Genomic DNA, 24,508 nt, shown 5'->3' on the forward strand with positions numbered 1-24,508 from the left:
ATTATTTAATACCCGAGGGGAATATACTTCAGTGTTTCATGACATATGCAGTGTTTGTTAGTTGTCTGTCTGTCTGTCTGTCCATCTTTTTCTTTCTTTCTTTCTCTCTCTCTCTCTCTAACTAACTAACTAACTAACTAACTAACTGGTGTGATCTGCAAACTATAATTGAAAGCTCTTTTCAGGGGATTCATCACATTTCACACACCTATCATTCAACATAATATTTTATAAAATCTTAACGTTTTTAAAAAATCCAAACTAAATTGTTCTCGACATTAAATTATCCTTAGCAATTCATTGACAAAATGACAATGTCAGAGGAATATTATCATTAAATCATTTTTCATCGACTGATTAGAACCGTTAATTTGAAGTATTTGGCTTCTGTGAAATACTTTGCCGTCTAATAAACAGTTTGAAGATTATTTTCCTGACTAAACATCATCAGTTGCATAATAATTTTTAGGTCATAGTTGATTGTATTCTTAACAACGAAATTACTATCGAATATTCAAAAAGAAAATTCATGTCGATATTAATCAGTTTTGAGTATAAACGACCTACCTCTTGATTTACAAAATCTATCCTTATTAACCTTAGTGAATTTGTTTTGATTTCTTTTCATCAAACTTATTCATCTCTAGTCACTTTCATATAAATGGTCTTGTTCCTATAGGTAAACATAAACATATTCTCTTCTCTATACACACATATAATAACATGAACAGATTATCAATTATTTCTAATGATATTTCGTTAAAAATATTTCACCTAAAATCTGTTTTATATTTCATTTTATTTCTGTCTATTTACTTTGTCACATTTCATTTACGTTAATCTTGCATAAAGAATGAAAAGAAATGAAGAACAAGATTTAGTTAGTCATGTAGAACAGTATTGAACTAAAAGCAGATGAATAGGACTATAGTCTAACCAACAAATACAAGCACACACACACATACATATACATATGCATAAATGCACAAACATTCAGGAAACAAAAGGATGGAAAAAAAATGATAAATTTGATTGAAAATTAATTTGAAATGGAAATTTTTTATTATTCTCTGTCCGATACAAACAAAAGAAAATCTAACTAAGTAATAATATGATAACACAAATAAATAAACAAGAAATAACAACAAAGCAACCATAATAGAAAGAACCAAATAAAATATTCAAATTGACCGAGTTAGATAAACCTAGTTATATATATATATATATCCAACACTAAACATTAAAATTCGATAAAATATCCAGTAGATATATTTTGAAATTTCGATTTCAAATCTTTTGAGTTCGGATTCACTTAATGGACAAACGATTAAATTATTCCATTTCTTTTTAATAAATAAAGCGTAATAGTTAAAGATAAACGACCTGATATGGCCAAGGGTGGTGAAAGTCCGCTCTCTGTCTCTCTCTCTAAGTGCTCTCTCGTAGCCATGAGTATACAGCCACTGTCAGGGAAGTCTTATTCACTGCCTTCTCGCAGAGAGGTTGTTGTTTACGAAATTGAGAGGACAAAAAGCGAATGTCCGGCGCTTTGATCGGATTGGTAGAAATGGAGAATCCACTTAGAGGAGTTGGAAAATTCTGATTCCAAACCAATGATACACATGTGCCTCAGGATCCTGAGTAATCAAAAGACGTATGGACCTAGTGTTCGTCACCTTCTACCATGGGACTACATCTCTTAAAGGTACTTCATCGCTTTATGGATTAGACCTCTAGGTCAAAGGCTTGAGGGTCGAGGCATATGTATTTGTTGCCTCCTTGTACAAATGTTTATGCGTTTAAATAAAATAAATAACAAAATAACATTATTTTTCTTACTTCATCTTTTTAAATGTCATACTTTTTTGTCAAGTAAAAAGCAGAATGCAGTAGTGGATCGTCATCAAATATAAATACTAATTTAAGACATCACAAAGAATCAATTTATTTGAGTAAAGGAAATTATTCTCATGATAGAGTTTTCTTGTGCTATATGATCGTATTTATAGGCAAATTTTCAAATCCAATGGTCTACAGTAAAATAGAGGAGTGACATAACACAAAACAAAGCAATCGGGAATAATGAAACGTTTGTAAGTATCGTGTGTAAAAGTCTGTAAAAAATAAAATGATTATACGTGGTTTAATGAAATAATCAAAGGTTATCAAGCGATTTCAAGAACTGAACAAAGTGGATGTTGCGTTATTTAGCAGAGTGATCGAAAATTTTCAAGGGATTAAGTTACATAATAGTTTCAGAAATAAGAATTTCTAGGAGCTGGCAATGCGTCAAGCTCACATTGGTTATTCGCTTATTAACTCTGACTGCTTTTAGATGATCGCATGTGTGTCAATTACTTACCCTATTTAGGATGTGTTTGTAACTTATTTTCATTTGACTATTAATATCGATTCACGCTTGGTTAAATGGAGTTGGCTCACTTGCCTTCTCTACCGGGCGTCATTTCATTTCACTTATCTTTCTCCTCTTCGCTTCCTTCATTCTGTTTCCCTGATCATCTATCTGGATCAACGATTGTACAAAATATACGTATTTGAAATCCATTCACTTATTTGATTCCGTTATTCACTAACGCGATTTAAGTCGATGATTATATACGAGGGTATCCAGTGTGCGTACTTCAATCAAAATCGTTCAAACGATCACCACATGATCGAACTGGAATCTGATACTTGAGGGTCACTAAAAACTAAAGACAACAGTCTACTTTGAAGAGAAGAAGTTGATGAATAAGATAATAATAATAAGCTCTTATGATTTGTAAAATCAGGAGTAGAACTAACACTATGAAAGAATAAAGGATTAAGCGTGAGGGTTTCAAACAAAGAAGTCAGATTTGAAATGGTAAATAAATTAAAGTAACCGATTATTCAAAACTGCATAATACATAAAAAGAATCTAAGAAGTAAAACAGATTATTCAATAAATAGAATAATGAAAAAAATAATACAAAGAATAGTAAATCAAAATATTTAGTCATGAATACGTTATTTATATTATTTACGAATGCAGACATTCATAGAAAAGAAAAAGACTCAGATAATTTATCGTTTCTTATTGAATAGAAATGACGTGATTAATCTAATTACTTAATGAATGGAAACAATAACAATATCCATTTCTAATCGATTCATCATTTACGAATAAAAATAATTTTCCTTTTTGATTTGCTCATTGTTTTTGTGTTTCCTAACTAATCTCTAGTGTCAATACGTATTAAGTAATATGGAATTTATATTATTTTGTTATTGTTGTTGCTATAATACGCCCAATGAAATAAATTGTTTAATCAAATGTTAATAATCTAGTTAACTATGCATTGACTAAGTTACTAATTTCTGTACATCAGAGGTTACTGCATTTCATGCAAATAAATACTAGGTTAGTGTATACAAATCTTAATTTTGAATAGATAATATGTTTCCAGTTAAATCAAGTTTAGCGAATCTGATAATTACTTACTTACTTACGCATGTTACTCCTCGTAGAGGAGTATAGGCCGCTCACCAGCATTCTCCATCCAACCCTGTCCTGGGAAATCCTTCTCAGCTCTTTCCAGTTGTTATTCAACTTTTTCATGTCTGCTTCTATTTCTCGACGTTGTGTGTTCTTTGGCCTTCCTCTTTTCAATTTCCCTTCAGGACTCCAAGTTGGGGATTGCCTCGTGATGCAGTTTGATCATTTGTATAATGTATGTCCTATCCATTTCCATCGTCTTTTCCTAATTTCTTCTTCAGCTGGAAGCCGGTTTGTTCTCTCCCAGAGAAGGCTGTCGCTGATGATATCTGGCCAATGGATGTTGAGTATCTTGTACAGACAACTATTTATAAGTCCTTGTACCTTCTTGATGGTGGTTGTTGTAGTTCTCCAAGTTTCATCTTCGTAGAGAAGAACTGTGTTGAAATTCATATAGAAGGTTCTGACTTTGGTGTTGACTTGTCAATAGTTGTTTTGAGTTCCATATGTTCTTCAATTGAATGAATGCGGTCGTTGCTTTTCCAATCCTCGCCTTTACGTCTTCGTCCGATCCTCCTTGTTCATCGATGATGCTTCCCATGTATGTGAAGGATTCTATGTCTTCCAGAGTTTTGCCATCAAGAGTGATTGGTTTGCTGTTCTCCGTGTTGTATTTGGGGACCTTGGTTTTCCCCTTGTGTATGTTGAGGCCTACTGATGCAAAGACTGCTGCTACATTGTCTGTCTTTATCTGCATTTGTTAGTGTGTATGAGACAGGAGGGCTAGGTCATGTGCGAAGTTTCGTTCTCAAATGTTGAATTGATAAATTTATGTTACTTAGTTGATTTCAATCCGTTAAGTTAAAAGCTGAGGACAGACATTGTGTAGGTCTAGACAATATGGCTAGAAACTCAAACCAGAGTGAAAATGGCATCGTATTATTGTTAAGTAATGTAAACCAGAATCAATAGTTCTCTGATAGTATTTGTGAATAATAAAAATACTTACTACGTCAGATTGTTGTTTAAAGAGATTGTCTTGAGAATTTAGCAAGCATTCAGGCATGAGACCGTAGGTCCTTGGTTCAAGTTCCGCGTGCAGGATCGTGGATGCGCATTTCTGAGGAGTCCTATACTAGGTTTCGAGCGGTGATCTAGATTAGATCGACTCGTGAATCCATTTCAATCTAATTTTCATATTTACATTTCAATTGACCATCAAACTATTTAGAAAAACTCCAACTTTAGTCTATTCAATAAATTTCAATAGTTGAGATCATGAGTCAATTGAAGCTAGGTCACCACGGAAAACCTGGAAGCATTGGATGGCCGTTTCGTCGTATTGTGGGACTCCTCAGCTTCAGTTGACTCATGATCTCAACTATTAAAATTACTAAAACCCCTTCTGATACTATTCAATATGTTACTGATCATTTCAAATATTAAAACACAAGTTACTTATTATTCCGATAATTTGATTATCGTTATGAGATTTTTTGTGTCACGTTTAGTTGTTCTCTAGAATTATTCTGTCTATCTATAAACATGTTACAGAATAATCTTTTTTTATTTCCTCAACTTAGTTACTCAGAGACAAAAACATGCATAAATGTCTAATCACCATACCTTCATAATCTATAGTTTATTTAGTTTAATAAATGTCTGGAATCACTTCCTTGTCTTGAATCTAATACAGATTAGAAAAAAACGTGAATATCAGCAAATAAGTCGAAATTTTCACAATACTAATCGATTAAGGCCAAGGTAACGATATCGATAGGACGTACTTCTATTTTACGCACATTTTTGTCTTGAGCTCATGGATGATAAGAGCTCCTGCTATTTTAATAATAATAGTCTCTAATGTTCTGTCATTATTATTACTTAAATAGCAGAAGCTCTTACGATCCATAAGCTCAAACTAGAAATGTGCGTATAAAAGAAGTACATTTTATCGTTATCGTTACTTTGGCTTAAATCAAGACTTATCTACCATACATATATCTACGAATTTTCTCTCAATCCGAATAATTAAAATAAAAGTATTTATAACTCATTATGTTTTCTTTGTTATAGTCAGTTAATAACTTATATTTGTCTGCTTTATGTTACTGTAGAATAAAAAATTAATTCACATTGAAATTTCTGAGAGCAATTCATTTCAATAGTTGAGATCATGAGTCAACTGAAGCCAGACCACCATGGAAAACCTGGAAGAACTGGTCTAATGATATAAAAAATACATGTTCTTGATGGAGTTTTTTTCTCTGAGCTGGATGGTTTGGTCTTGGAGCTTTCATTGTTCTTCTTCATCAGCACAAACTTCGGGTAGAAGTCTGAAGTTTGTGCTGATGATTTATTTACAAAGCAGGGGTTTATGTACTCCCAGCCATAGTGTTTTATTTAGTGGCTAGTAGAACTAACTGGTTATTCAAACGAAAGTAGGCAGAGTACGGTTGGAATCTTTCAATTGTGTATTAGAAAGTCAGTGTTTTAGTCAATTGCGGATAAAATACAAAGTAAAAAATGTTTAACAAGAATATTCATGATGCAGTTTCTATTTCATTGGATTGAGAATTCTTTTTAGTTACTGTACTCTTAATTTAAATGGTTTATGTAATACTCTACTTCTATTATCTAAAAACAAACACATAATTAACAGAAGGGGGTTTTGTGGAGATTTTAGTAATTTTATATTTGAATTCATCAGTCAATTGAAGCTAGACCACCCTGAAAACCCTGGAAACCCTGGACGGCCGTTTCAATCTAGTATGGGACCCCTGAGTAATTCGCATCCACGATCCCACCCCGCGTGATTCGAACCAAGGGTATATCAGTCTCGCGCGAGAATGCTTAATCTCTAGACCACTGAGTCAGTCGGCATTCAATGGTGTTAATGTCTAGCTTCAACCAATCCGCGAAATTGTGCCACCATTGTCCTCAATGAGTTACTATCTCACAACAGACCCGGCTGAACTTCACTGGTCACTGCTTCTCACTAGAAATCCAAGAAATACCTCTTGAAGCCAGTCACTAGTAAGCATATGATGATTATCATCACATAATTAACAAGTGTATATTGATATCAATTATTCAATATTCATAGATAGTAAGACGATATTTGAACTTCTGGTTTTTAGAAAATTCTGTCCAATTTGTTCACTTGAACACTTGCATTTCGGAAAAGTTAATACGACGAAGAATCAGTTTATCCCTTAACATAGAAAAATAATTTGGTTTATAATATACTTCAACAAACTTATCACAAATGGCTATATTCAAACTGGAAACCTTTTAATCACTATGTGATAAAATATACATAACAATTCTAATTAAATTATTAATCCATTTTACAGAGTATAAAATGTAATCGAATTAAAACTTTTAATTTAACAGATATATATCGAAGATACATTACAAATTATAAATAAACGATGTTTATGCTATTGTAAAACTCAGATAATTGCGGATGTTTTAAATGATAAACAAGTTTAATTTGAAGTAGTAATTTAATTATAAAGTAGGTCATATTTAAATACAAATTCATTATCACGGTAGGATAATATTCAAATGAAAACTAATATTAACAAGGAAGCCGTGACCAGTGGAGTGCAATCAGTTCTGTTGTGAGATAGAAACTTACTGAAGACAATGGTGGACAGTGGCACAATTTCGTGAATTGATTAAAGTTAGAAATTAACACCGTTGGATGCTGGCCAGCCCAGTGGTCTAGAAGTTAAGCTTTCGAGCGTGAGACTGATAAGTCCTGGGTTCAAATCTCGCGGGGCGGGATCGTGGATATGCAGTACTGAGGAGTCTCACACTAAGACGAAACGGCCGTCCTGTGTTTCCAGGTTTTCCATGGTGATCTAGCTTTAATCGACTCATGAATTCAACTATTTGAAGTATAATATGTTTATGGCTACATGTGATTGAGTTTCTGAATGGAATTGAAGCGAAGGCTACTCAGTGAAGCCAATTTAGTAATGCGAGAATATCCGTCAAATGTATATCAAAAGTAGAACAGCTGATCAGTAAATAACCATGTCTACTTGGTAAAGAAAGTAAATTGTATGACAGTGTAGATTTCGACTAATCAATTAACACTAGGAGTGTAACTTAGTAAATATTACTCACAAAACCTGAATCAATGTTGTAAAGTGCCTAATAAAGAGATATGATTAAAAGCAGAATGACCTCTGAGAACATAAAGGTGTATTATATAGCACAATAGTACATTTACAAATATTCAATAAAATAGTTGAACATAATTAAATTTAATTTAGACTTAAGTGATTGAAGGTTAGAAAATTTTCTAACTTATTTACTTACGCCTGTTACTCCTCGTGAAGGAGCATAGGCCGACCAACAGCACTCACCATCCAACCCTGTTCTGAGCAATCCCTTTCAGTTCTTCCCAGTTGCTACTCATCCTTTTCATATCTGCTTCTATTTTCCAACGTGATGTGTTCTTCGGCCTTCCTCTTTTCAATTTTCCTTCAGAATTTCAAGTTAGGGCTTGACTCGTGGTGTAGATTTGTGATTTTCCTAATGTATGTCCTATCCACTTCTAACGTTTTCTCCTAACTTCTTCGTCAGTTGGAGGTCGGTTCGTTCTCTCACTCAACAGGCTGTTACTGATGGTATCCGGCAAACGGACTTTGAGTATCTTACGTAGACAATTGTTTATAAATACTTGTACGCTTTTGATGATGAATGTGGTAGTTTTCGAAGTTTCATCTTCGTACAGTTGGATTGCGTCGACATTCATATAGAAGATTCTGACTTTGATGTTGGCTTGAAAATAGTTGTTTTAAGTTCCATATGTTCTTCAATTGTAAGAATGCGGCTTAGAAAGTTTCCCAATTTTATATAATAACTAATGAAAAACTTGAGATTTAGATAATATTCCTGAAAAAATATACATTTTATTGTCAATTTCGTTTTTTCAATGAAAATTTAGATTTATTTCAGTTGTCTTTGATTACTTCTTGATCTGATTGATATCTGTCGAAAAGTTATTGAAATCTATAAAATAGTTAATAAACAGTTAGTTAGAGACCGATAGGTGTTGGGTTTGAATCTCGTGGGGTGGGATCTTGGATGCGCATTGCTCAGGAGTCCCATACTAGGACGAAACGGCCGTCCAGTGCTTCCAGGTTTTCCATGGTGGTCTAGCTTTCATTGGCTCATAATCTAAACTATTAAAAATTACTATAATATCCACAAAACCTATTCTGAAACAAATAGTTTGTTTAAGATTTTTCAATACTAAGGATTCAGATCTTTCTAGTCTTCCAGAAACAATTCGATGAAAGTTTAATGAACTATACTTCTAAATGAAATCAGTTCACGAATTTCTTCATCATAGAACGTGAAGTTCAATATATATCTTGTTTCTGTTGTTTCTAGATTATTATATTACTGGCAATAAATATACTTTTGTGATATCTTAATGAGTAGAAAATTGTATTTTTAACGTTTCGTGACTTAATTTAAGTCAGTTGTTCAAAGTTAATAATTGTATTAGTATAGTGAACAGAATACGGGTGGGGACAATCGAGTGTATTTCACACAAAATTACAGGACTTGTTAATAAAATCTAACAATCATAAAGTAAATACTTAATTTGCAAAATGTCCACCAGTTGTCTCAAAATGACTCAGACTTCATCGCTCTTGCAGTTTCATACAAATTGCACCCTGTTTCCATTCTTTACTGTTCGATACTCTTGTCTCTCTGCTATCAGACCTTCTGTTTACGACTAACATCATGTACTACTTATTTCAATATAAGTAGCACACACCACATTAGTATTTCATTAAAATATCATATTAGAGTATTTTCCAACATCGAAGATTTATATATTATTGTGCACGTATTCTTCTCTTATTCGGACCATAGTAACATAGTCTTAATAACAAAGATATTTTTCACTAGTCTAGGTAATCATAATTGTTTAACTAGAATTCATGTTAGACATAAGACTTTTAGTTATTAGTGAACTATAAAAATATTTGAATTCACACTCAAGTTACTAACTATATGTATGGATAACATGAATACCTTAGTTAGACTTGAATAAATGTCTGTCGGTATACTAAAAATTATTGAGATTATGGTAACTAACAAATAGTGAATGATACGATATCACTTTTTTTCTGTACAAAGTAATATATTAATAAATATAACCCAATCAGTTAATGAATTAGCAAAATATTACCAGGTGCGCAAACAAGAAATATATATGAAACCAAATCAATATAGTATTAATGGTAACGACTTCCTACTTTTTATTAATTCATTAATGAATTACATTATAAATATATTCACTAATCTTGATTACTTTTTAAAGGGAGAATAGTGGAGAAATAAGGATAAGTTTTATGGTAAAAACATATACATACATACGCCTATGTAGACAACATATAACATCAATACATCCATACACCAAAAAAAGGAAACAATAGTCTAACAGAGTTTCAATATACACACAAACATAATGTATAGTCAAGAGAGAATGAGCAGAAAACGACTATATCATTTTATTTAGTCTTTCCATTCCATGTATGTATATATATATATATGCCCATGTATTGGTGAAAACGAGAATTTTCTCTAGAAGTATTGTTAACCTAATAACGTCTATTATGAATTATTTATTTGTATTCAATAGAAAATTGAGTAGAAAAGGAGTAGAGAATGAAATGAAAGCGAAAATGTGAAACTAATAATAATGTTTTTATTATGTTTATATTTGTATATGAGCTTAGGTTTATTCTTCAATCCATTTCATTTTCATATATGATTGTATGTATAAACAATAGAATGTATATTTTAGTTATTTGGATTAACTTAAAATTATTAATTAAATTTATTAATTGATTTGAACAGAAATCTATGAAAAGATATTTTTAGTGAATTAAAATATGAGGACAGAATAATTTGTTTTATTAAAAATAAGTTTAACTAATTACGATTGTTTATTAAATGAATTCATGAAATGACTAAAGCTAGATTATCATGGAAAACCTGGAAACCATGTAAAACTGTCTCATCTTAGTATGGGATTTCTCAGCGTTGGGCATCCACGATCCCGCCCCGCGGGATTTGAACCTAGGACCTGTCGGTCTGGTTCACGAACGCCTAACTTCTAAACTACTGAACCAACAGCTAACGGTGTTAATGTGTATCTTCAGTCAATTTATGAAATTGAGCCATTGTCCACCATTGTCTTCAGTGAGTTACTGACTCACAACAGATACGAATAAATACCACTAGTTACTGCTTCTCATTAGAACTCTAAGGAGGTTTCCCATACTAGGACGAAATGATCGTCCAATGCTTCCAAGTTTCCTATGGTGGTCTAGCTTTATCGACTCATGAATTCAACTATTAAATTATTACAATCTCCACAAAACCCCCTCTCTGATAATAATCATTGTTTATTTATTTATTTAACATTTAACAAATAAAATAGCAATTAAATACTTTATGTTATTTTCATAAAATAATTTCATAAATGATTGATAACAGCGCTCGTTTCCATATGAATATTAAGAAAGATTTTTATTTCTTAACTAATAAGAAACATTTTTATGTTTTTATTTTTCCCATTGTTTTCATTAAAAGCTATTGGTAAATTTGCATTCTGAAAGAATTACTAACTGGTTACAATTTTCCAGTATATTTGAATTGTTTTGTAAGCAATGATGGATAGTGGCTAGCAGTGGAATCCAGGACTCGCGTTTCCTCCTATTTGACTGATCAATTGCAGTCTTAAACCTCAATGGGAAGATACAAGCCAAACAATACCAAGTGTATTTGAATTGTGTTTAATAATAGCATTCAAGGATAAGTTAGCGGTTACCTAAGTTTGGTTTATAAGTGGACAACAAGTTGATTTTTACAGCTATTGATAGTGAATTCGAGTCTAAGTTTAAACAATACGAAGCACGTTCAGCTGACATATTCGAAGTATGATTCAACGGAGATCTTGAATTTTTGTTTTGGCTACAACAAAAATATACTGATAACAAGAAGCATGCCATAAATAAAAGGTAGTCAGAATTTCTTGTCCTTTGTTTTCCATTACAGGTCGTATTTATTTGAATGAACATCGAAAGCAAATAATATCCTGAAATCTGCATAGATCATATTTGTAAAACGTTCTTGGTACCGGCTGATCTGACTCCAGCTTGGATGAACGTATCAATATGCTATGAATATAAATCCTCCATTAAATTCGTGTATTACTTAGTTTAACCCCGTTTGTATGACGGCGGTAATAGTAAACTAAGTACCGATAGAGTTGGTGGAATTTATTTTAGGCATTGGTTTATGCAGACGGAGATTCATAATAAGAAGCGGAAAAGCGAAGACGAAAGATCGAAACAAAACGAATCGGAAAATGCATGTGAGCCAACTAGATTTAACTAAGCATGACTCGATATTCATAGTCAAAAAAATTAGGTGATGAGTAGGGTAAGGGATTAACACACACACGCATATAAAATCAGTCAAGTTTAATAAGCAAATAATTGACAATATCAAAATTTGAATCAAGGAGAATAAATAAACTGGTCCTTCTAGAAGCTAAAATAACTTTTGTGGGCTTGACATTGTACCAGACACTACAAAATCTTAGTAATTGACATGATCAAATTTCTTGTAACCAAATTACTAGTATAAATATTAAGAAACAAAGTGTTTTTTTATTTTCACCAAACTCATATTACTTTATTATATAATCTCAAAGATGATATTGACAATATCTATTCTATAATAATTGTATGGCTAATAAATTTATTTATAACATTAAAGAATCATAGTAAATAAACTTCAAGGACTAGTGATAATGGATTTATAAGATCCTATTATTTTATCAAATTAAAGCAAGTAAATTGTTAATCATAGATTGAAGAACATGAAGTTCAACGAAGGGATCTGTTCGCAACGAATTTATTATCGAACTGTACAATCGCATATATATGAAAAAGTTTTTTATTGATGTACTAGTTCCGTGAAGTGTGAACACGAAACTAGTACGGAACTAGTACTTTAACAATGGTCTAGTTGGTTAAGCGCCTGGCACGAGACTGATGGGTCCTGGGTTCAAATCCCGCGAGGCAGTGTCGTGGATGCGCACTGCTGGGGGTCCCATACTGGGACGAAACGGCCGTCCAGTGCATTTAGGTTTTCCATGGTGGTCTAGCTTTAATTGATTCATGATCTCAACTGTTGAAATTACTACAATCTCCACAAAACCCCTTCTGATACTAATTAACAAAAAAAGTTTATATATATACGATTGTACAGCTTGATAATAAATTCGTTGAAAAGAGATCCCTTCGTTGAACTTCATGTTTTTAATTTTTAATGTTTAAATGGGAATAATCTTTAAATCACGGGTTTATTTATGCATACATTGCAAATAGACAATGTACAATTGTATAAAACTGTTTTATTGACTTATTTTGTAGTGCAGATAACCTTATAAACATACTTGTGAATTACGTTTTCTGCAATCATTCAATTAACAATTTACTGTAAATTTGTATTAACCGTTTAAGGAAATTTCTCATAAACTTTACACCTTTAAATATTATCATTGTTTAACTTTTACAGAAAACCATCAGAAACATGAACTATCTATTTGACTTTAACCAAAATCAATGTAAACAAATTAACAAAGAAGTTTACTATCAGTAGAGGAAATATGGGATCTGACATGAAAATTATTTTGTGTATTTATCTTGCTACTAGTTTAAATCAAGAAATGTTTTTAGGTATTTCAGCGTTAAAAACGTGAAAGCATTAAACTGCCATTTCGTTCCATTATGGGAGTCCACAACAGTGCGCATTCATGACCTAGCGACTAGGAATCGAATTCAGTAGTTTCAGGCTTGCGCTTGAGCGCTCAAATTCAAGATCATTGAGCCGTAATCCAACGACGTTTATGTTTAATTTCAGTCAATTCACTATATTACCCAACCCACTACTGCATACGGTTTAAAACTCTCGCATCCAACATGAATATAACTCCACTGGTCACTGAAAAACACAAATCCATTGAAAGTTAGGGCTTTAAGCGAATTCTCCTATGAAAATTACACTCTTACATGTTACACTTATTCATTAAATGAACAGAAAAATGACCGATATTACTGGACATACCACAGTAATTCAACAGTGAAAACTATGTAGCTAACTTTTACGACTGGTTATTTTTCCATAATATATCATATCTTCAATTTATAAAAGGGACTGATTGTTTTGAGTCTTTACTCCTACATAACTATTTGAATGTTTTACTCCCCTATAAAACTGGACGTTCTGCCTTTATAAATCTGAATACTACAATATATGAAACTATTTTTAACATGATTTTATAGATTTAAAATGATCATTGTATAGTAAACATCATCCTGCTCGAATCCTTGTTAAATTTCGCCATTGAATTACAAAGTAATCTCTATATATAAACTTAACACAAATGATCATATTTTTTAATACAAACTTCTTAGATCAGTGGAAGATGATTGTTCTTTATTAAATTGCCTCGCATCACATCAATAAACGTTACTGAATTCACATTGACTATATATTTCTTACAAGTTTAGTTACGGTCATTTGTGAAGTGTATAAAAATATACATTTTCCTAGTCAAGCGGATTATATAGTCAAACTTAATTATAAAACATTAATAATGAATACACAATGGTTAATTAAATTTATGCTTTGTTAGTTATTAAAGGGGTGATATTTAATCAAATTCCACTAATCAATGATAAAATTTCATGGTTATTCTTAATTTAAATTAATGGTTTAAGTCAACTGTTGTTGGGACTTCTAAGAAGTGCGCATTCACGACTCCGCCCCGCGAGATTCGAACCCAGGAAATATCAGTCTCGCGCGCGAGTGCTTAACCACTAGACCACTGAACCGGCCGGCATCCAACGGTGTTAATGTCTAACTTCAACTAATCCACAATATTAAGCATATGTTGAATAGTGTCAGAAGGCTTTTTGTGGATATTAAAATAATTTTAACAGGTGAGATCATGAGTCAATTGAATCTCTAATATTCTCTAGTTGTCAGTATTTTTTAAAACAATTTTGTTGATATAGTGAATTATGTTAACACAGGTAAACGCAAACTGATAGGATTTACACCATAGATAAGTAATTTACATTTACTATTAATTATTTATCACCAAATGGTTGAATGATTTTCAATCATCACTAAATAGTATAATAATTTCTAAATAAAAAGTTTAAATAACGAAATAAGGAACTGAACCCTTTAACATATTGTGATGAATTAAAAATTCATGTTTATATGATTATTCGGTTTATTTCTGGATTTGATAATGATACTTATGGATAAGTGATGGTTGTTTACAAAATCTCATTTATTCACGAAATGTCTCAATTAATGAACATTGATACACAGAATAACTGATCAGTAAAATTGAGTTGTTTCATATTAGTTAAACTGTACATTACTTGTTTACTTACCTACTCCTGTTACTCGTCGTAGAGGAGTATAGGCCGTCAACCAGCATTCTACAACCCACTCTGTCCTGGGCTTTCCTTTCCAGATCTATCCAATTGTTATTCATTCTTCTCATGTCTATCTCCATTTCTCGAAGTAATGTGTTCATTGGTTTTCCTCTTCTCTTTTAGTCTTGAGGATTCCAAGTGAGGGCTTGTCTTCTGACATAGTTGGGTGCTTTCCTCAATATATGTCCTATCCACTTCCAGAATTCAATCAAAACTTTAATGTTTGTTCAATATAGATTTTGTAATTAGTCTGAGAAATTAAATTTTAACTATCAGAATTAATTATTCAATTAGTTCTAGAAAACAGTTTCTTGTACAAAAATATGTTCAGTTTATTAAAATAAAGGATCGGTAAAATTCAATCCTTGGAAATTGGAAACATTTCTATTCTAATCGGTTTATAGTTTCTTGGATAAAACAAAACTTTGCACATTAGTAGTAATTGTATAATTTTAGATTGTTATTATTGGATACTATACAAGGGTTTTATTATCTAATGGCCTAGTTTTACAACTGTATAACTTCAATAATAAATTAACATGATAAATTATGGTGTACAATGTTATTTAGTATGTCAGACAAACATGAAAACGTTATGGTTTATTGAAAAGGATCCAAAATTCATGTTACGTAATGATTAATGTAAAACTATGTTTTTGAACATTAGAACATATTAAGTAAACAACTAAGCAATCATGATTTACACGATACATAATAAATGAAGTTACTATATTTTATAGATCTGTATATAAACTACCATTTTATACTAACCGAAGTCATAAACTGATATGTTGAGGAAAAGGATGTTTAATTATTCAGTCACTTGTAATTTGACATAATTCTTCTTCTAGTTTATAATTTTCGAGTTACATCATGTACTAATAAACTGAATTGTTAGAAACTAAAGGTTGTTAATAATAGAACAAAAAAGCCTAATATGTTTGTTCACTAGTGGATAAACACCACAAGACATAAAGTTTTGGAAATCCTATCCAAGTGAAACGGTCTAAATTCGTAATGCTTCGTTCTCACTCTTATTCAGTAATCATAGACTTTGGCGTTGAAACACTCAATAGGATCACAATAGTACGATTAGTATTTCCATTATTTACTCGCAAGGGTAAATTAAGTTATGGGTTTATATAAACGAATCATTCATCTAATGAAATTTATAACTTTTTAAATCGGCCAACATTTCAGCTTAATGACAAATGAATTTATCAATAGTAAATTAGCTGAAAACTATAAGTAGATAGAAAATGTTGAGCAGAGTATGACGAATACAATAAGTTCGAGTTTAACACCTAAACTAAACTCTAGTTGAGATAAGTTGTTTATCAAGTGACCGTTGAAAAGCTGCTTAGATTTTAATGGCCAGATTCATTAAAACAAGAAAGGAGGTTTAACAGAAAAAATTAAGGCATGCCTATGATAGAATGATGCTAATGGGGTCATAAAACCACAGCTGATGCTACTATGGTGTGAGTTACTTATATCCATATAAGTAGTATATAACAGTGGCCAGTCATAGAATGTATTTCAGTAGAAGATCGAGAAAAAAAGAACACGAACGCAATGCAATTGGTATAAAAATGCATGAACAATGAAATCTGTGACAATGGACTGATATTTGCACAGTCAAATTTGAGACAATGGATTGATATTTCGCAAATTAACTATTTACTATATGAGCAAAGATGGATAGTGGATAGCAGTGGAATCCAGGACGCGCGTTTCGTCCTGTCTGGGACTCATCAGCTGGCTGTTCCTGCATCTCAAAATTGATGTTCATTCCGGGACTCGAACTCAGTACCGTTCGCTTCAAACGCCATCGTGTTATCCACTTAGTTACTATCCATCTTTGCTGATAATGTTTGTAAATTAAGGTAATATCGAGGCATACGCACAGTATGCACATATGCCAATAAGAGACTGATCAATTTCAGTCTTAAAACATCAATGGGAAGATTCAAGTAAAACAATACTAAGTGCATTATTTACTATATGGTTCACGGATTATATTGTGATGCTCTGTAATTTCGTGTCAAATACATTCGATTGTCCCCACTCGTGTTCTTGTTCACTGCACTATCAGTATTACGAAATGTGTCAAAAGTGTACGATTTAATTAAAATCAGAAATTTTTTTTAAACGTATTCAAAAGAATACTAAGTTGAATGTATGTTGAAATGATTTAACGGAATTTGAATTCTACTGATATGATAGTAACAAAAATAAAATTTCGATAATTCATTGACATAACCCACTGTTTACTAGTCTGTGAATGAAATAGGTCAGAATTTTGAATTGAAAATGTAGTAATCTGTTTGATCAGAGAATAGTACTTTAACAGAACGATTAACATGTATATGTTTTCTATATTGTTCTGTTAACACGTTATTTGACCAGGATTTATTTTTCTTTCTAAATATTTAAATTTCTAATCCCCTTAACTGATTATTTAACACAGGAAAACAAAGTATAACTCATATTCAAATGTATTGATCTCTCTGTCGATAAAACATGCTTATTCTATGAGCATATTTTCATATGTTTGCGTGTATAAATGTATTACGCGTTAGTAACTAGAATAATTCACTTAGAACTGAAAAAATAAACGTCAATTGTTGGTTGTAAAGTTTAATGACTTACTAGTTATATAGTTTTAATTATTATTATAATTATTGATAATTAAAGTTTATTGATTTACATTAGAATAAATTCATTTATGGTTAGCATCTATAGAGATAAAATGGAATGAATTAGACAGGAGTAGTTGTATTAAAGTCAAGTATATCTACTTATGCTGAGTAGTATAAACACACACAGACACATGCACACACACCTTTATGTATAATAATTTATAATCCATTAAATATTCATTAGGTTATTGAAGTGAAAAGTGAATAGATGAGTTAGTAAATCATTGAGTCCATAGGTAACTGATTTAGTTAGTTAGTGTATATGTATATGTTTATAAAGTAAATGAATTGACAGGAAGGAAATGAATTGGATTTTTCATATAAAAATATTCTTTTATTAAGAAAATCATTTCCTGTCATTGAGTCTACATAGATTCAATTTTCAATAGGAAATATTAATAGCACGAAAAGAAGTATAGTTGAATGGAATTTTGTTTTAAATAAGAAAAAAAGATCATTAAAAGTTTGTAACAATTTCCGGCATCGACAGATATCTACAACAAAGTTCATATAACATTATGTCAAATAAAGTGTATTGATGATACAGTACAATGCTAGGTAAAAGAATTCCTAGCAAGATAATCTAATCAATATATATATTAATCAATCAATTATATCTATTCCTTTTAGTCCAATACCTGATATAATACTTTAACGTATACATTTTTGTTTAGGTCTCACTCATAAATATTACCTAGTGATGAATAGTTTTTCAAACTATTGAAAAAAAAATCAAATATTTGACTGCTTAACTGTCAAGTTATATGAAAAACATACTACTTTTACAGTGATCAACATGATATGATAAGTAGTATCATATAGTTATACGTTTACATGCCGTGGTAACTACAAAGAAAAACAACTTTAGTAGGATTGATTGTATTTGTTGATTTCAATCAAACAATTTTTATTACTGATTGAGTAACAAAAAATATTTTTTGTGTATACCATTCTGATATTGTTTAACAATATACACCCATATACTCACTATTTTATTGTTCAAGATTGCTCAATCTGTCAGTTTTGTTGAACTTTATTTAAGATTAAAGCTAATTTAAACAAGTAGTAAAGGTTGACAAATCATCTAATAATTTTGGTGAAGTTAATTTATTAGAAAAATGTAAAACTATCTTCTATATTTCACAAATGTACAATACTGCATTATACCATGAACTGGAATTATTAATTGTGTCAATTAGATAACGACAATGCTGGCAAATATTCAGTTACTGCTTAGACTAGAAACTAGTATAATAATTTATCAGTCAACATGGAATAAAAATTGATTATGATTACCTGAAGAAGCTATTTTCTGAATTCAATAATATTTTCTTATGAGGTAGTGTTTTAAACGTTTTCAAAATACAAGACGAAAAATGTTCATAGCTTATGACAGGGATTGTGAAAGTGCTGTGTTTTATGAAGTGAAGTGTTTGAGCCATGAAGCTTTCATTGTTCTTCTTAACAACATCATCAGCATGAACTTCAAACAAAGTCAGCAGAAATTAGTAGTCAGCGAAATATGCTGACAGTTAGTCGTGAAGAAATTCTTACAGCATATTCCTCTTTGAAATATATACTGATGATGTTGTTTAGAAAGGTGATGTAAGCTTCATAACTAAATCGTACAGCTGAAATTATACAATACTTTCCGAATCTTGTAATACATGGGTGAATGACTCTGTTAGCAGTTAAAAAGAAATCTACATAAACTATCACTTTGTGTCTTTGGCTATTAGTTTTAACAAAATAAGAAACTCAAATAAAATTTATACCAACACTTCTAAATAAAAACGTTTTGAAGGTAAGCGTATTTTTCAAAAACTGCCGATCAGAAGCAGAGCATCCTTTTCATAGTAAGCAATTTTAGGCTCGAAAATTGTTTTTATTGTCGTAGTTTTAATATACATATATCTTGCGAAAGTATTGAACATGTAATGTTGCTCTTTTTCAAAGGCAAAATAGTTAGTTTTGATCAATATACAATGCTACCACATGATCTATTTCTTAACGATGTTCCATAATCGAGAATACGTAAATTGTTCTAGGAAGTACCTTTTCCAGATACTGCAATTCTCACAGAAACTCGGTTTAAGATATTTAGTCAGTTTGCACAACTAAACCGAAGCCAGAAAGGTTTGTCACAGATTTTAGTTAGCAAAACTATGGTTTAAGATATTTAGGAAACTATAGAAGTAACTTTTGGCTTAAATTAATTATACAATTTAATTACAGGTATTTTTTTAAACAGGTTTAGGATACTTTTACGTAAAATATTTATATAATGGAACTGTGTTTTTGTAGTATATTGACCTTCCAGTTAAAGATTAACCAAATTATAATATTCAGTAATAAATTCTGAGACGACAGCTTAGAACAAATCATTTAGAAAATACATTGAGATAACTATACTATGAAACAGTTGATTTCTAAGAAACATTATACGGATAATTAATCGAATTTAGTCATGAATTAAGAATGCGGGTAACCATGTTTTTCATTTCAGTCACTTCTGATAGGTAATAAATCTAAAGATTAAAAGTTATATATCCCTACAAGTTCAACCAAAAACGTTTATACACATTTATAGTGTTAGCCGTTTTATCATCATACTAAGTGAAAGATTGAGACAATGAGCTTGTGTGGACCACCGTTAATACAGATTTAATAATTTTAGTAGAAATCGGTGGGACATTTAAGTTTAAAATAATTATTATGACACAAACGATATATTCATAAATGAATTTAAAAAGTAAACTAAATAATGATACTTTCATTCTATACCATTTCAGTTTCTTAACGAACAAAGGAGTTGTCAAGTCTGAAGCCAATGCAGGCTATGGACAAATGAACACTGATGGATCAGGTGGGACAGCGTACACTGACAACACATGTCAAGGCAAATGCATGTACTTCTTATGCTGTCATTGTTCAAAACGTTATTATACGGCATGGCTATCAAGTCTAGGTTTTATGATTACATTTGGTATTCGTTGTAATATGAGCTGGGCTATGTTGACTATGCAAGCTAGACACATAGCAGCAAATCTGTCTCATTTACCACATTCTAAACATTATGAGCATACACATCATGAATCTGGTGATCATGTGGTTGGATTTGGTGGACTGATGAACGTAACGGCGGTGAGTTGTAAATAACAATTTCAACATAAACTGATTACTTAAACATTGAGTTGTATGAAGTATGTAATTATTAAGTGATGTATGTTCCGCAGGTTTATGTTAAAATATTATACAGGTTTAATCCGGAGATTTTAGGAAAAAACCCCTTTTAAAAGTTTCAACTAAGATAAAACCAATATTTTATTCTCTATTGAAGCGGACGGTACTGGGTTCGAGTTCTGGTCTGAACATCAACTCTGAGATCCAGGTACATCCAACTGATGAGTCCCAAATGGGACGAAACATACATCCCGTATTCCACTGTTAGCCACCAACCATCTGTGCTTAAAATTAGTCATTATTATCCGTATAATTTTTCGACGATATTCCATAAACTTTTAAACCTCCTAAAGTCAACCTACGACCCCGTCAGTTTCGCAGACAATACAACTTTAGAGTCTCAAACATGGTATTGATCAATTGAACTTTTCGATTGATAACTATTAAAAAATTAGCTGTCGAACAAATCTGTTTGATAATTATTTCCAACTTTTGATATGAAAGTTATTAATAACAGTGTATTGCGAGAATAATGAAGCTATTAATTTAACATTTGAATACTGTATGGTAAATGTATAGTATTATAGTATAGTATAGTATAGTCAAAGTTACAGTGCACTACTTTCTTAAATTATTAATTTAAGTAAAGTCTTCCTAATAATGAATAATATATTCCACTTTTAACCGAAGTTACGCGTATGACGTTTTCATCACTAATAAGGTAATAAACTATTATTATTATTATTATTATTATTATTATTATTATTATGAATGGATAAGCATTTTAACTGAGTGCTGTGTAATAAATGACTTCGATCAATAATTATCGAGCAACTAAACTAAAAAAGACTCAATCGTGATATGTTTCTACTTGATGATGCATGATGTTTTATTTCTACTCCTTTACTATTCGATTCATGGGCTAATAAACAGTAAACAGAATCAATGGCATATCATTTTAGTATAATTCTATATTTTTGTGTTTATTGAACTTGAGAAGTTGATATTATTTAGACTATGAGAATCGGGGATTGAATAGTAGATTAAAATCTAGATGATACCGGTGAACGTCATTACTAATCAACAATTAAAACAAAATAACCTGAATGAAATTTACTTGGTAATGTTTACTTGAATTTTCCCATTGATGTTTAGGACTATAATTGATCAGTCTCTTATTGGAATATGTGCATACTGTGCGTATTGTATCGATATCGCCTTAATTCACAAGCATTATAAGCGAAAATGGATAGTGGCTAGCAGTGGAATGCAGGACGCGCATCTCGTCCTATTTGGGACTTGTCAGCTGGATGTACCTGCATTTCAGAGTTGATGTTCACTCTTGAACTCGAACCCAATACCAGAGACCAATCAATGGCAGTCCTAAACATCAATGGGAAGATTCAAGTAAACTTCACCTCATTGTACAAGCAAGTGGCTATCAGGGCTCAGTAGTTAAATGGTTATGCGATAGCGTTTAAAGCGAACGGTACTGGGTTCGAGCCACAGATTCTACATCAACTCTGAGATACAGGTACATCCAGCTGACGAGTTCCAAACAGGACGAAATACATGCCCGGTATTCCACTGCTATCCACTATCTCTTTTTGCTTATAATCTGAATGAAGTTGTCATAGAATAATTAAACAATTAATAAATTAATTAAAATGTATGTTAAAATTTTATTAAGAAAAAAATAAACATTTTCACCAACTACTAACTAATTTCTTAAAGATGAATGAAAAACAAAAAAAGTTTTCAATTATTACCAGTTTAATTTTGTTGACAGTATCTTCTTTGGTCGATTTAACTAAACTAAAAATGAATCGTTTTATGTTATCAATGCTTATTCAGAATTCAATCAAATTATTATTCAGATAAATGAAATTGATTTCACACTGTTATATTTTAATTCTCATTGTTATTGTTTTTTTTCTTTTATTTTGTTATGTAATTTATTCAATTTTTTATTTTATTTATTACAGAAACCAGATTTTTATTGGACAGCTGGTCAAAGAGGATTTGTGGATAGTTCATTCTTTTATGGTTATTTAATAACTCAAATACCTGGTGGAGTAATAGCAGCTAAATTTCCAGCTAATAGATTATTTAGTATAGCTGTTGGTGGAAGTGCTTTTTTAAATTTATTATTACCAGCTGCTTGTAAAATTCATTTTGGATTAGTTATGACAATTAGAATGTTACAAGGTTTAGTTGAGGTAAAAGAAAAAAAGTATAATTGAACATTATATAATTATCAGTATAGGAGTTGTGGAGATTATTAGGGTTTTGATTGGGATCATGAACTGATTATTGTTAGATCACCATTGAAAACCTGAAGGCCTTGGGTTCGGATCCCGCGAGCTGGATCGTGGTTGCACACGGCTGAGGGGCCCCACAATAGGACGAAACGGCCGTCCAGTGCTTCCAGGTTTCTATAGTAGTTTAACATCCATCGGTTCATGATCTCAATTAATTAATTCGTTGTTTTAATTTTTTTGTTTTAATTTCGTGTAATTATGAAAAATTCTTGATTATTATCAGAGCGGGTTTTGTGGAGAGTTTTAGAAATTTCACTGGTTGAAATCATGAGTCAGTTGAAGCTAGACCACCATTGAAAACCTGGAAGCACTGGATGGCCGTTTCGTCCTGGTATGGGACTCCTCAGCAGTGCGCATCCACGTGGATTGGTTGAAGTTAGACATTACCACCGTTGGATGCCGGCTCAGTGGTCTAGTGGTTAAGTGCTCGCGCGCGAAGCCAGTAGGTCCTGGGTTCGAGCCCCGCGCGGTGCGGGATCGTGGACGCGCGCTGCTGAGGAGTCCCATACCGGGACGAAACGGCCATCCAGTGCTTCCAGGTTTACAATGGTGGTCTAGCTTCAACTGACCCATGATTTCAACCTGTGAAATTTCTTGATTATTATTAATACATAATAACTATTGAATACTGTTGTATATTTTTGGTTAAAATGATCAGTTGATGCTAAAATTATGTTGAGAAACTGTTGAATTGTATTTTCTTGAACTATTACTATCTCTTCCAAAAATATTCTATAAAAGTTATTTTAAAATATTCGCATTAGATTTCTAAAATATTATGATAAATTTGTAACACCATCCAACCAGTCATTAAAAAACTTCAACTTACTTATTTACGCCTGTTACCCCTTCATGGAGGAGTATAAGCCACCCACCAGCAATCTACATCCGAACCTCTCCAAGGTAATCCTTTCTAGTTCTTCCCAGTCGCTATTCATCCTTTTCATATCTACTTCCATTCCGTGACGTAGTGTGTTCTTCGGCCTTCATGTTTTCAATTTCCCTTCAGGATTCCAAGTTAGGGCTTGCCTCGTGGTGCAGTTTAGTGATTACCTCAATGTATATCCTATCCATTTCCAACGTCATTTCCTAATTTCCTCTTCAGTTGGAAGTTGATTTATTCTCTCCCACAGTAGATTGTTGCTGATGGTATCCGGTCAATGGATGTTGAGTATCTTGCGTAGATAACTTTTTATGAATACTTGTACTTTTCTGATGATTGTTGTAGTAGTTTTTCATGTTTCATTTCCGTACAGTAGG

General features: G+C 31.8%; 1 protein-coding gene across 1 annotated transcript in view; it reads left to right on the forward strand.

Moving 5' to 3' along the window:
• The window catches only part of MS3_00007916 (uncharacterized protein), a gene marked incomplete at its 5' end in the record, with an annotated part of 69,703 nt that overhangs the window by 23,665 nt on the left and 21,530 nt on the right, over window positions 1–24,508 (forward strand). Inside the window, 2 exons of the mRNA XM_012940167.3 lie at window positions 20,537–20,888; window positions 22,913–23,146. Of these exons, the coding sequence (XP_012795621.2) occupies window positions 20,537–20,888; window positions 22,913–23,146 (586 nt within the window). The remainder of the gene's footprint in view (window positions 1–20,536; window positions 20,889–22,912; window positions 23,147–24,508) is intronic.

The sequence above is a fragment of the Schistosoma haematobium genome, chromosome 1, assembly GCF_000699445.3.
Source record: "Schistosoma haematobium chromosome 1, whole genome shotgun sequence".
Taxonomy (NCBI): Eukaryota; Metazoa; Platyhelminthes; class Trematoda; order Strigeidida; family Schistosomatidae; genus Schistosoma; species Schistosoma haematobium.